Source organism: Salmo salar, chromosome ssa17 (assembly GCF_905237065.1).
Source record: "Salmo salar chromosome ssa17, Ssal_v3.1, whole genome shotgun sequence".
NCBI classification, from domain to species: domain Eukaryota; kingdom Metazoa; phylum Chordata; class Actinopteri; order Salmoniformes; family Salmonidae; genus Salmo; species Salmo salar.
The window spans coordinates 14292501-14307709 of record NC_059458.1 but is presented as its reverse complement, the minus strand read 5'-3'; the positions used below and the strand labels follow the sequence as shown (position 1 = coordinate 14307709).

At 42.5% G+C, this 15209-nt stretch overlaps 1 protein-coding gene across 1 annotated transcript in view; it reads left to right on the top strand.

Moving 5' to 3' along the window:
* Positions 1-647: 647 nt before the first annotated feature.
* LOC106575241 (four and a half LIM domains protein 2-like) overlaps positions 648-15209 on the top strand; it is an 18993-nt gene continuing 4431 nt past the window's right edge. The window contains exons 1-3 of the mRNA XM_014151627.2: positions 648-849; positions 6000-6187; positions 7371-7545. Of these exons, the coding sequence (XP_014007102.1) occupies positions 6032-6187; positions 7371-7545 (331 nt within the window). The 5' untranslated portion in view covers positions 648-849; positions 6000-6031. The remainder of the gene's footprint in view (positions 850-5999; positions 6188-7370; positions 7546-15209) is intronic.

Below are 15209 nucleotides of genomic sequence, written 5' to 3'. Positions count from 1 at the left end.
TTGTGTGTGTAGGCTTTGGTTCTACCCTGGCACTAAATCATCTGGTTCAACTAATAAACTCATCATGGTAGTCAATCTGGACCTTGACTATTTGAATAAGTTAGTACTGGGCTGGCTTTGAACATCAGCCTGTTCACATCCAGTAGCCTTTCAGGACTGGAGTTGAAGATCCTCCTCAGCTCAACCTGATTCCCCTGACCTGCTGAACTCACATGGCCCTGTTGCGTGTGGGTTTTGTTTTCTCCGGGAACCAAGAATAATCTGTAATGTCCTCCTCAAGAATGTTAGACGCAGGTCGACAGGAGGCCTCTCGAGGTCATGTTAACCTGCTCCAGTCTGTCGGTCAGGGCCACTGTGTCCATTGGGGATGTCAAACCTCTCTTTGAGCGGAGTGTGAGTAACAGGAGCGGAACACAAATCCTTTTTCCAGAGATGAAGTGAGCTGACTGATAGTCATCTGTTGGAAACATTATATTTCTCTTTAGACCTATTGCGTTTTATGTAGCAGCCATTTTATTCTTATAACATTTTTTTGTAATAATAATTGTGCACGGTGTGGAAAGGGATGGTTGATGAGGTATAATCATTTGCATTTGTGGGTGTATGTGTGCTTGTGTGTGCATGCCTATGTATCTGTGTTGACAGTACGCTCTCTCAAATATACAGTGAAGCCGTAAAAAGGCCACTGTCTGTCTGATGTTGGGGAGATGTAAAGTTCTGGCTCCAGCGTAGCTCAGTAGTTACATTGTATTTATAGCCTCAGATCAAGTGGTCCGGCCCACCTCAACTCTCTGTCTGCTCTGACTCCTCTAGCAAGGGACACACAGGCTGAGGCTGCTGCACTCACAGGTAGGAGGACACTTCTCTCTCTGCTCCGGCTCTGGTCCACTGTTCTGGTAACTGGGCTACTGGTCTAATTTTTTTTGTACACTTCCTTTGGTTATTCTAGACATCTGCTTGTTGACTTCTATCTGTTCCACTGCTCTCCATCTCACTTGCTAACTTGCAGCCGCTCACACGGCTGAGGCTGAGCTGCAGATGCTTTCAGGCTAGAGATTGTTCTCTTTGGCAGCAAATTAGCTTTTTGGATTTGTGAAACGTCGCGATGCTTCAGAGCTAACCCTCTCATTCTTTTATTTTGGAATTAGGTGGTTGATGTTTGTTTGATACATTTTGTTTCAGATTAGTTTCAAATACTTTGATAAATACAGCTGTCAGTTGCTATCAATAACTACCCACTGGGCACATGGGTTGAATCAACGTTGTTTCCACGTCATTTAGAAGAAATGACGTGGCACCAACATGGAATATATGTTTTTTTGATGTCTGTGCACAGTGGGTATGATTAAAAATGTCTATTTGGCAGTTCGTTTCAGAGGGCCTTGGCAGTGGTCTCCCCGGCAGATTCTGAAAGTTTAAAGTGCTATCTACAGTTTCAAATGAGTAATTCAATAGCAGTGCATAGATAGAATACAAGCAGAGGACTTTCCACATCAGGCCACAACCTCTCAACCCTCCAAACAGGCCTGGAATGGGTGCCCTTTTGCACATTCTTTGACTTGCTACGATGTGAAGTGGTACGAGATGGACTGGAAGCTGAAGAGTAGTCTTTGAAAACAAAGAGTGGCTGAATGCAGGAATCAGTGCAGTGTGGCTGGATGAAATGAGATGGAGGTTTGGGTGGGCTGGGCAGTTGTCTGAAGGGCCCCTTTTTTTTGGAGTGGGGATGCCCCTCCATGGTAGGGGCCCTGGAGTCACTCATCATGATCGTTTATTAGCCATGGTGTCATGGTAGTGTTATGACAATTTGTATGCCCTGTAAGACTCTATGGCCCTGCAATGAGATTATGGCAGACAGGAGCTAAGGCAACAGAAGGTGGTCCAGGGACCAATGTTTGGTCTGTAACAGTATAACGATGATAATAGTGATCCATTGTAGAGCTTGAATTAGACAGGAGATTGAGGGGAAATGAGACCTCGTTGGTCTTAATGTATGAATCCATGTACTGTGGTAAAAGGGTCTGAACTACTACTAACGCTTGCCAAAGGTTTTGAGCATGACTCTGATTTAGGAATGGGTGAATTGAGGTCTTTGTTGTGGTAGGGAAATGGGACAGGAAGTCAGCTGGAATTAGATTTGGATTGTTATAGGCTACTGCATGTGACACTGTGTCACAACTATACTCATGTCTTATTCTGAAAATTGGAAGTATCTACACATCATGACAGAGATCTATCTGCATCTGCCACCCAACACGATTCTGTGATTTATCTAGACTACGGTGGGGGGAGGGGGGTCAATGTGCTGGTGAATAAAGACTGCAACACAGGTTTGATTGAGTTAGTCTATTTCTTGAGACTTCAAAGTTCTTCAGTTGTCCTCGACGGATAAAATGAACCTGCAAAACAAGCATAAATAAATGTAAATACTACTGTGGAACTTAGTATCTGTGAAGTGCATGTCTCTGTTCAGGGGTAACTTCAATCTTCATCACAAAATCACTCAATTCCATTTGTGGAGGTGAACGAGTTACGTTGAGTGTTGTGGTGTGTGTGGAGGAGAAGGAGTTATGTTGAGTGTTGTGGTGTGTGGAGGAGAAGGAGTTATGTTGAGTGTTGTGGTGTGTGTGGAGGAGAAGGAGTTACGTTGAGTGTTGTGGTGATGTGGAGGAGAAGGAGTTATGTTGAGTGTTGTGGTGTGTGGAGGAGAAGGAGTTATGTTGAGTGTTGTGGTGTGTGGAGGAGAAGGAGTTATGTTGAGTGTTGTGGTGTGTGGAGGAGAAGGAGTTATGTTGAGTGTTGTGGTGTGTGGAGGAGAAGGAGTTATGTTGAGTGTTGTGGTGTGTGGAGGAGAAGGAGTTATGTTGAGTGTTGTGGTGTGTGGAGGAGAAGGAGTTATGTTGAGTGTTGTGGTGTGTGGAGGAGAAGGAGTTATGTTGAGTGTTGTGGTGTGTGTGGAGGAGAAGGAGTTATGTTGAGTGTTGTGGTGTGTGGAGGAGAAGGAGTTATGTTGAGTGTTGTGGTGTGTGGAGGAGAAGGAGTTATGTTGAGTGTTGTGGTGTGTGGAGGAGAAGGAGTTATGTTGAGTGTTGTGGTGTGTGGAGGAGAAGGAGTTATGTTGAGTGTTGTGGTGTGTGGAGGAGAAGGAGTTATGTTGAGTGTTGTGGTGTGTGGAGGAGAAGGAGTTATGTTGAGTGTTGTGGTGTGTGTGGAGGAGAAGGAGTTATGTTGAGTGTTGTGGTGTGTGGAGGAGAAGGAGTTATGTTGAGTGTTGTGGTGTGTGGAGGAGAAGGAGTTATGTTGAGTGTTGTGGTGAGTGTGGAGGAGAAGGAGTTATGTTGAGTGTTGTGGTGTGTGGAGGAGAAGGAGTTATGTTGAGTGTTGTGGTGTGTGGAGGAGAAGGAGTTATGTTGAGTGTTGTGGTGTGTGGAGGAGAAGGAGTTATGTTGAGTGTTGTGGTGTGTGGAGGAGAAGGAGTTATGTTGAGTGTTGTGGTGTGTGTGGAGGAGAAGGAGTTATGTTGAGTGTTGTGGTGTGTGGAGGAGAAGGAGTTATGTTGAGTGTTGTGGTGTGTGGAGGAGAAGGAGTTATGTTGAGTGTTGTGGTGTGTGTGGAGGAGAAGGAGTTATGTTGAGTGTTGTGGTGTGTGGAGGAGAAGGAGTTATGTTGAGTGTTGTGGTGTGTGGAGGAGAAGGAGTTATGTTGAGTGTTGTGGTGTGTGGAGGAGAAGGAGTTATGTTGAGTGTTGTGGTGTGTGTGTGGAGGAGAAGGAGTTATGTTGAGTGTTGTGGTGTGTGGAGGAGAAGGAGTTATGTTGAGTGTTGTGGTGTGTGTGTGGAGGAGAAGGAGTTATGTTGAGTGTTGTGGTGTGTGTGTGGAGGAGAAGGAGTTATGTTGAGTGTTGTGGTGTGTGGAGGAGAAGGAGTTATGTTGAGTGTTGTGGTGTGTGTGGAGGAGAACGAGGAGAAGGGGGAGGAGGAGGAGGTGTGTAGCTCTGTTCTAAACTCCTCTGATTGAGTCATGGACATCAACGCCAGCTCACCGCCTCCCTGCCCCTGCCAACAGCTGCCCCAAATACTTAATCTTGTCATCCTGAGATCGTGGATCATCCAGGTCCATTCCAAAACGGAGAGAGGAGGAAGACAGGGGAGGCACAGAGGGAGAGAGGCCTAGAAATATCCACTCCTGTCGTAAACCTCTGCCAGAAACAACCTGTGGAATGAATGCTCCCTATTATAAGAAAGCGATACGCAATGTAATGCATCACTACATACCTCTGCTCCTCTGCAGTGTTGTGTTGTGGACTACTGGGTGGCTACCACAGGAGGCTGCTCATGATAACGACTGGAACGGAGTAAATGGAATGGCGTCAAACCCTGTGTTTTATGTGTTTGATACCATTCCACTGATTCCGCCCCAGTCATTACCACAAGCCCGTCCTCTCCAATTAAGGTGCCACCATAGAAATAGAATTACTCCAATGTCCTCCGGACCACAGCAATTTGACGGGCCCCTCAAAGTTCATTCTAACTCTATGATCTCTGCAAGGCGTCTGGCTGTCTGTCCAGGACGGAGGGGGGACACAGTGGAACTCACTGCGGATCTCCTGTCCCCACATAGGATCATGAGAGGGATAACCAGGGGTTAGCCAGGGCTGAATGGGGAGACAGAGGACAGCTGCTGAATGGGGAGACAGAGGACAGCTGCTGAATGGGGAGACAGAGGACAGCTGCTGAATGGGGAGACAGAGGACAGCTGCTGAATGGGGAGACAGAGGACAGCTGCTGAATGGGGAGACAGAGGACAGCTGCTGAATGGGGAGACAGAGGACAGCTGCTGAATGGGGAGACAGAGGACAGCTGCTGAATGGGGAGACAGAGGACAGCTGCTGAATGGGGAGACAGAGGACAGCTGCTGAATGGGGAGACAGAGGACAGCTGCTTAATGGGGAGACAGAGGACAGCTGCTGAATGGGGAGACAGAGGACAGCCGCTTAATGGGGAGACAGAGGACATCTGCGGGGCCAAGAGCAGACTTTGGCACAGCATGCCACCCCTTCTCTCTCCTCCATCTTTAGAGGCTTGAGTCATCTTTCCCCTGTATCCCAGACCTACACATTGTATTTTACTAGCATAGGCATACCTTGTTGTGTATTGTTCTTACTGTACACCAGCTAGGATTTTTGGACCAAATGCATGATATAAAACTCAACCGTATGAGTACACCTAGCATTTAAATAAGTATTCATTGATACAATAAGCATTTAAGGCAACCCACTGGGCATAGATGTCAATTCAACGTCTATTCCATGTTGGTTCAACGTCATTTCATTGAACCAGTGTGTGCCCAGTGGGAACTATTTACATTTCTGGCTGATTACCACATTCTACCACTTTAAATGTGAAGCTCTTACGCTACAGATGTATCCTCAGCTGATGCGACAGCAGACCTCACTCTCAAAGTTGTCACTGTGACTTTCATTTTGGTCCGTTGATTGAACCACAGAGATACTTTTATTTCAGCTACATTAGTACATTATAGTGCCTTACGTCATTACATTACAATGACCTTTTGGTCTCATGGTTATTGAGACCAATCCACTATTAAAATACATCACATGCTGATCAAAATCAAATCAAATTTTGTTTGTCGCGTGCGCCGAATACAACAGGGGTAGGTAGACCTTACTGTGAAATGCTTACTTACAAGAACTTAACCAGCAATGCTGTTTTAAGAAAATGTAGTTAAGAAAAGATTTACTAAATAAACTAAAGTTAAAAAATATATATATATACACACACACCGAGTGCTACTCCAACGAGCAAAGGGAGAGATAAAAACACTATAACAGTGAAACCAATTTTTCAGTCAGGGGCAAAACTTCAATTTAAGTCAAATTTTCACTGTCTCCCATTGACATCAATGCATGGAAGTTAGGATTCACCAATCTTTACTTGAAGAAACTGGGTGACTCTAAATGTTTATGTCCTCTTTTACAGGCAAGAGAGCAAAGGGAGAGATTTGATCCAAAATGGCAGAACGCTTTGACTGCCATTACTGCAAGGAGTCCCTGTTTGGGAGGAAGTATGTGCTCAGGGAAGAGAACCCCTACTGTGTGATGTGCTATGAGAACCTGTACTCTAACACCTGTGAAGAGTGCAAGATGTCCATTGGCTGCAGCAGCAGGGTAGGTGGACCACTTCCTGAATGTGGTGGTGTAGAGTTTACCAGTACCCACATTTGCTGTTCCATGATAGGTTGTATTCCTTCCTATTAGTATTCACTTCATTTCTATGACCCAGGTGTTAAACAGAACTTGGAATTAGAACAGGAGTCGATGGAATTAAAACACAAATAACCCAGATCCAAATCCAGATCCAGATCCAGATCCAGGCACAGTCATTGGCCTAGAGGGACACAGGACATACCACTATGCACTGACTCTCAGCATCTTACCACACACACACACACACACACACACACACACACACACACACACACACACACACACACACACACACACACACACACACACACACACACACACACACACACACACACCTACATCCAAGCTACACACATATCACAACTGCAGCTACCAGACTCTCATTATGACTGCTTAATACTGCACAATTTAAACACTTGCGCCCCGATCCCTCCTTCCACAATGCACGTGTGAATATTGAACTATACATTGTGCCTTCCTGTATTATACTTATATAACGTTTCTTCTATTCTACTGCCATTTAATTTATGTTCATATTCTTATCTTTTATTATTTCTTATCGTTGTTGCATGAAGGAACCTGCAAGTAAGCATTTCGTAGGCCAGTCTATACTACGTGCATCTTGTACATACGACTAATAAAACGTGAAACTTGTAGCTTCAGTTCGCATTCTGACAGGGCAAAGTGTGTTTTCTGCAATTAGTGTCACTTTACATGGTCATTAGTGTCACAGATGAGCTGACGGTCACTTCCCCCTGGATCGGCCTGGAGGGGGGCTCATCTGTGCCGAATGTCCCTGTCCCCTGTAGCAGCTAGTCAGTCATCCGCCCTAGGCCTCTTTCAGTTTATCTAACCCATAGCTGTGATTGCCACCCCTGCTCCCATCTCATTATTCAGTCATTCATCTAAATTGGTAGCTAATTAAGCACATGTTGTCACACATCCATTGTCACCACGCCTCCAGCAGATAGGAGTTGAGTTGAGGTCACTGCCATGGCAGACCACTAGAACACAGTGTGTGGTAATCTTAACAGACTGGTGGGCCTTAGATTCAGTCAAAACGCCGATGTCCATTGTCCCAGGAGAGGAGGCACCGAGGTGAATGGAGATAAACCTGACCCTCTGTCCCGTCCTCCTTCTTCAGGACCTGTCCTACAAGGACCGCCACTGGCATGACGACTGCTTCCACTGCTTCAAGTGTAGCTGTTCCCTGGTGGCCAAGCCCTTCTCCACCAAGGACGACCAGCTGCTCTGCACCGAGTGCTTCTCCAACGAGTACTCCTCCAAGTGCCACGAGTGCAAGAAGACCATCATGCCAGGTAAGGAAATGTCTGGCCTGACAGGGGGGGATTCAGTGAATGGGGCTTTCAGCTGGATTTGGTCAGTACACAATCTATTGGTACTGGTAAGGAAACTACTGAAGGGGAAAGAGTTGCCAGATTTGCCAGACATCTAACAGAGTTGAGGTTTGAGTGGGAATTGGCTACTAGCAAATCTATTTGGTGCAATCACGGATGCCAAGTTTCTACCTCTGTCACGACTTCCGCCCGAAGTCGGTCCCTCTCCTTGTTCGGGCGGTGTTTGGCGGTCGACATCACCGACCTTCTAGCCATCGCTGATCCATTTTTCATTTTCCATTGGTTTTGTCTTGTCTTCCATCACACCTGGTCACAATCTCATCAATTACATGTTGTGTATTTAACCCTCTGTTTCCCCTCATGTCCTTGTCGGTGATTGTTGGTTGTATGTATTGGTGTAAGTTATGTTCTGGTGTGCGACGGGCTTTGCATCCTCTTATTTTATTTTGTATGTTTTGGTTTTTGGAGTTTTTGTATATTCAATAAACAGCTCCGTTTATACCAAGTTCACTCTCCTGCGCCTGACTTCCCTGCCACCTGCACGCACCCATTACAACCTCCTAGGAGCTGTGTTAGGACTTTATGTAATGAATGATGTGGTTGCAGCAGTCAAGCGGGACAGTGGATGGTCTGTCACAGTTTGGTGGAGCCAGCTCACGTACCACTACTGGTATCATTATTCAATGTGTCACACTGGAAGATCAGTCCGTGTGTAACCTGATTTTCCTGTTTCTCTCCCTCTCTCTCACTCTCTCTCTCTCACTCTCACTCTCTCTCATTTTCTCTCTCTCACTTTCTCTCTCTCTCACTTTCTCTCTCTCTCTCTCTCTCTCTCTCTCACACTTTCTCTCTCTCTCACACTTTCTCTCACTCTCTCTCTCTCTCTCCCTCACTTTCTCTCTCTCTCTCTCTCTCTCACTTTCTCTCTCTCTCTCACTCGCTCTCACACTTTCTCTCTCTCTCACTCTCTCTCTCTCACTTTCTCTCTCTCTCACTCTCTCTCTCTCACTCTCTCTCACACTTTCTCTCTCTCTCACTCTCTCTCACTTTCTCTCTCTCTCACTCTCTCACTTTCTCTCTCTCTCACTTTCTCTCTCTCTCTCTCTCTCTCACTTTCTCTTTCTCTCTCTCTCTCTCCCTCTCTTCCTCTCTCTCTCTCACTTTCTCTCTCTCACTTTCCCTCTCTCTCTCTTCCTCTCTCTCTCACTTTCTCTCTCTTTCTCTCTCAAATTTTTCAAATTCAAATTTCAAATTCAAGCATGAAAAACATTGTGTCAATATTGCCAAAGAAACAATGTATACAATATACATTGTAATACAATAACAAATAATAGTATAAAATGGCAGTAAATAATAATACAAAATTAAATATAATAATAATAACAATAAAATAGTAGTAAAATAATAGTAAAATAGTAGAATGTAATAAATATAAAAATATAAATATGGAAAATGAATCTATAACTAACTTATAACTAAATAACGGTCATCTTCACCATTACATAGGTACTACAACTACTATCATCATTACCACTACCACTACCACCACCATCACTAAACTGCTATCATTATCATTACCATTACCACTCATACCACTACTATTTGGAATGATAAACAACAATAATAATAGTAATAATAAGTAAGTTACTGCTTACTATGCAGATGTTATTATTCAGTGTCCCTCAGGCTATGGCAGGCAAATACATATTTGGCTGCAAGAGGAGCCATTGCTCCTTCGCCCATGAGTATTTTTACTTTTTCCTCTGGGTTTAATAAGTTCAAATTTGGAATAAATGTAGTCATTTCTGTGAATAAGGAATCTCTTTGGGAGGAATATTTATCACAGTAAAGGAGAAAGTGCATCTCTGTCTCTACCTCCCCTGTCGTGCAGTGACCACATACACGCTCCTCTTTGGGTAGCCATGTCTTTTTATGTCTGCCGGTTTCTATTGCCAATCGGTGGTCACTCAGCCTGTACTTGGTAAGGATCTGTCTCTGCTTCGTATCTCTGACAGAGTAGAGATAATCAGCCAATTCATATTCTCTGTTTAGGGTCAGATAGCAATTTAGTCGGCTTTGGGATTTTGTTTCATTTTTCCAATGTTGTAAATATGAGTCCTTTGATTGGTTCATGATTTTGTTTATTTGAATTCTTTCTTTTGAAGCAGTGCTGGTGTCAGCTTGGTTGGTGAGGTCCAACACCAGCTGACTGAGAGGGCTCGTTTCTGGGCTCAGCTCTTGGGTTTGAAGTGCTTTAAATTGCAGACTTGAATTTGGACTTGAATTTAGATGTAGCCAAACTTTTTATGATCTTTTCTGTATTTTCATTATTACTGGAAAGCGGCCCAATTCTGCCCTACATGCATTAGTTGGTGTATTTCTCTGGACTTGTAGGATTTTCCAACAGAATTCTGCATGTAGGGCTTCAATTGGATGTTTGTCCCACATTTTAAAAACCAGTTTATTGAGTGGCCCCCAAACCTCACTTCCGTAAAGAGCAATTGGTAGGATTACACTGTCAAATATTTTGGTCCAAATTCTAATTGGGATGTTGATTTTAAATAATTTCATTTTTATTGCATACAATGCTCTGCAGGCTTTTCCTTTGAGTGCATTCACTGTCATATTAAAGTTTCCCGATGCAGATATGGTCAGACCAAGGTAGGTGTAATTTTTAGTGTGTTCAATGATGGTGTTGTTCAGGGTGAATTTATATTTGTATTTCTGACATCAGTTTTTTTTGTTAGAAAATCATGATTTTCGTTTTTTGGAAATTTACTGCCAGGGCCCAATTATGGCAATATTGCTCTAGAATATTAATGTTCTGTTGAAGACCTTCTTTGGTTGGTGATAGAAGTACCAAGTCATCAACATATAGCAGGTATTTCACCTCTGTGTCAAATAGTGTGAGTCCTGGGGCTGGAGAATAGTCCGACATGTCTGCTAATTCATTGATATAAATGTTGAAAAGGTTTGGACTCACACTGCAGCCTTGTTTCACACCTCGACATTGTGAAAATAATTTTGTTCTTTGGTTTTGGATTTTTATTGCACATTTGTTTTCTGTGTACATACATTTTATTAAGTCATACACCTTACCACCAAGCCCACTTTGTAGAATTTTGTAGAATAGCCCTTCGTGCCAAATAGAATCAAATGCTTTTTTAAAGTCAATAAAGCAAGCAAAGATTTTGCCCTCTTTTTTTTGGTGGACGTGTTTATTAATTTGTGTGTCTAAGGTCAGTAGTGCGATGGTTAGGGAGAAAGCCAATTTGACATTTACTTATTACATTTTTTCTTGAAGAATGGTTTGAATTCTTGAATTCAAAATGCTACAGAAAACCTTTCCCAAGTTACTGTTTACGCAAATTCCCCTGTAATTATTGGGGTCTGATTTGTCTCCACTTTTGTGGATAGGGGAGATGAGCCCCTGGTTCCAGACATCAGGGAAGCAGCCAGAAGTTAAAACCATGTTGAACAATTTAAGCACAGCATTTTGCAACTCAGGTGTGCTGTTTTTCAGCATTTCATTTCTGATGTTGTCTAGACCACAAGCCTTCTTTGATTTAATAGATTTGAGCTTTTCATTTAGTTCTTGTTGGGTTATTGGGTAATTTAATGGATTTTGGTTGTTTTTAATGACTGATTCAAGGATGTTCAATTGTTCTTTAATTTCTAATTGGTTCTGTTGTAAGTCTTTTTGTGGGATGTTTTTGTATCAATTATCATAATAAGTTTTCCAAATTCCTACATCTTGTATGGCTAATTATTGTGGCTTTGTTGTGCTTAAATTGTTCCACATGTCCCAGAACTGATTTTGGTCAATTACGTTTTCAATTTCATCAAGTGTCTTGTTGGTATAATTCAATTTCTTGCATTTCAGTGTTTGTTTATACTGTTTCAGAGTTTCAAAGTATTCATATCGTAGCTCTGGGTTGTTTTGCTGCTTATGTTTTTCATTTGACATTTGTCATTTTCTCTCTCTCTCTCACTTTCTCTCTCTCTCTTGCTCTAATTTTCTCTCTCTCTCTCGCACTCAATTCAATTCAATTCAATTCAATTCGCTTTATTGGCATGACGTAACAATGTACATATTGCCAAAGCTTATTTTGGATATTTACAATATAAAATAAATAAAAATGAGAATCAAAATTGTCAACGGGACAACAGTAACAACAATAACCAAGGGTCAAAATAACCATACATTCAACAATAACAATAGCCATACAGTAGAGTACATGTGCAGGTTGATTGGTCTGTCAGACACTGTCCCTCAACTTATGGCAGGCAGCAATGTAGTGCGCTGCCAACACACAGCTCTCTGCGTCCTCCCCCAACAGGACGGGTAGCCTATCCTCATCAGAGAGGTCTTTGAAACCTTGAATAAGGGTTTCAAATTTGTGGAAATGACACTCTCTAATTGTTTTATATTTTTTACATTTTGTCAGGAAATGCAGCTCCGTCTCAGGTTCTGCTGTTGTGCAGTGGTTGCACAGCCTTTCCTCTACAGGGAGCCAGGTTTTCCTGTGTCTACCCTTCTCAATGGCAAGGCTGTGCTCACTGAGCCTGTACTTTGTCAAGGTTTTTCTACGGTTTTGATCAGTAACCATGGTCAAATATTTAGCCATGGTGTACTGTCGATTTAGGGCCAGATAGCACCGCATTTTGCTTTGTGTTTGTGCTTGTGTTTCCCAATAAGCAATGTCGTTTTGTTTTGACTGTGTTGTAATTTGGTTTATTCTGATTGATTGGAGGTTCTGGTCCTGAGGCTTCAGTGTGTTAGTAGAACAGGTTTGTGAACTCAGCCCCAGGACCAGCTGGATGAGGGGACTCTTTTCTTTGCTCAGCTCTTGGCATTGCAGGGCTTGGTAATGATATGAGAGAGGGTCACTATATTTTATATATTTCCAAAACTTAATTTCTCTTTTTTGAGTTTTTATTATTAGTGGATATTGGCCTAATTCTGCCCTGCATGCATTGTTTGTACTTTTCCTCTGGACACGTAGGATAATCTTACAGAACTCTGCATGTAGGGTTTCAATGGGGTGTTTGTCCCATTTGATGAAATCTTGTTTTGCAAGTGGACCCCACACCTCGCTGCCATAAAGTGCAATTGGTTCAATGACATATTCAATTAGTAGTTAGCCAAATTTTAATAGGTATTTCAATTTGAATTTGCTTTTTAACGGCTTAGAATGCCCTGCGTGCTTTCTCTCTCAGTTCATTCACTGCCTCATTAAGGTGTCCAGTTGAGCTTATTTTTAAACCTAATTAATTGTAGTGTGTACAGTACTCTATATATTTTGTACCAATTGAGAACTTTGGTCTAATTCCCTGAGATCTGGATCTTCTCTGGAAAATCATTATTTTTGTCTTTTTGGGGTTTACTGCCAGGGCCCAGGTCTGGCAGTACTGCTCTAGCAGGTCCAGGCTCTGCTGTAGGCCATGTGCTGTGGGTGACAGCAGGCATAGGTCATCTGCGAAGAGTAGGCATTTAACTTCTGAATTGTGGAGACTAACACCAGGGGCTGAGGATTTTTCTAGAATAGTGGCCAATTCGTTGATGTAAATATTGAAGAGTGCAGGGCTCAGATTGCAACCCTGACGAAGGCCCCGCCCCTGGTTAAAGAATTCTGTTCTTTTCTTACCAATTTTAATGCTGCACGTATTGCCATTGATTTAATTATGTCATATGTTTTACCTCCTACACCACTTTCAATAACGATGTAGAACAGTCCTATATGCCAAATAGAATCAAATGCTTTTTTCAAGTCGATAAAGCAAGCGTATATTTTGGTATTATTTTGGTGGACATGTTTATCTATCAGGGTGTGTAAGGTGTAAATATGATCAGTTGTGCGATGTTTTGGTATTAATCCAATTTGGCTTTTACTCAAGACATTGTGCTTATTAAGGAAGTTTAGAACTCTTACATTGATGATACTACAGAAAACCTTCCCCAGGTTACTGTTCACACAAATGCCTCTGTAATTGTTAGGGTCAAATTTGTCTCCGTTCTTAAAGATTGGGGTTATGAGTCCTTGATTCCAGATGTCAGGGAAATAGCCTACACTCAGGATCAAATTAAACAGTTTTAATATAACCAATTGAAATTTTGCACTAGTGAGTTTGAGCATCTCATTTAGGATGCCATCAGGTCCGCATGCTTTTTTAAATTTGAGAGCCTGAAGTTTCTTATAGAGCTCCTGGTCAGTAATTGGGGAGTCCAATGGATTTTGATTGTCCTTTATAGCTTTTTCTAATCCATTCAACTTCTCATGAATTTAGCGTTGTTCTGCGTTTCTGTCAATTTGAACGGTGTTGTAGAGTGTTTTAAAATGGGTTGTCCATATGTCACCATTTTGTATCGCTAATTCCTCTTGTTTAGATTTTTTTAGTTTTTCCCAATTTTGCCAGAAGTTGTTTGTGTTTATGGACTCCTCAATTAGTGTCAGCTGCTTGCTGTTGTACTGTGCTTTTTTGGTTCTGAGTGTACGTTTATAGAGTTTTAAAGTCTCACAGTAATGAAGGCGTAATTCACCATTATTTGGGTCTCTGTGCTTTTGTTTGGATAGTGTTCTAAGTTTTTTCCTTATAATTTTACAATCTGCATCAAACCAGTTGTCATCTGTGATTTGTTTTTATTTTTTTTAATCAATTTCAATTGTGCTTCTTTTGCCGTTTGCCTGAATATATAGTTGATGTTTCATACTGCTAGATTGATGCCTTCTTTACTGTGAGTGAATGTGGTATCCAGAAAGTTATCTAAGAGTGTTTGGATATTTTGGTTCCAGGTTGCTTTCTGGTAATCTTCTGTGCTGTTTTGGGCCCATCTGTATGAATTTCTGATGTTGTACAGCTTACTGGGCTGTGAATGTGTGGTTGTTTCCATGTCTGTTCTTTTGAGGAACAACGTAATTTGGCTGTGATCAGACAGAGGTGTTAGTGGCTTGACAGTGAATGAGCTGAGAGAGAAAGGGTGCATGTCTGTGATCATATAGTCTACTGTACTGTGGCCAAGAGGTGAGCAGTAGGTGAATCTCCCCAAAGAGTCCCCCCGTAACCGACCATTGACAAAGTACAGACCCAGGCTTCTACAGAGCTGCAAAAGATCCCTTCCGTTTTTGTTGACGGTGCTGTCACTGTTGTTTCTATGGGGGAGATTAAGACAGTTAGGAACAGTATGGCCTGTAATAAAGCTGTCCCCTCGTGTGCTCATTAGATCAGGTAGTGTTCCTGTGCGCGCATTTGTGTCCCCACAGATGAGCACATTTCCCTGGGCCTGGAAATGGCACGTCTCTTCCTCAAGGGTAGGGAAGATCTCCTCTGAGTAATATGGGGATTCTGAGGGGGGGATATATATTGCGCGAAGGAACACATCTTTTTCTGTCAGTACAAGTTCTTTTTTGGTTTTAATCAAATGTGATTTTTGCCCATTTTGAGGGGATCAATTAGATGTTGTAGTTGGGATTTGTACCAAATGATCAATCCTCCAGAGTCTCTGCCTCTATTGACAGAGCTGTGTTTTTGTGACGGCACAATGACCTCTCTGTAGCCTGTGAGACAGTGAGTGACAATGTCAGTCTTACACTATGTCTCCTGCAGAATGATGACATCAACATCTT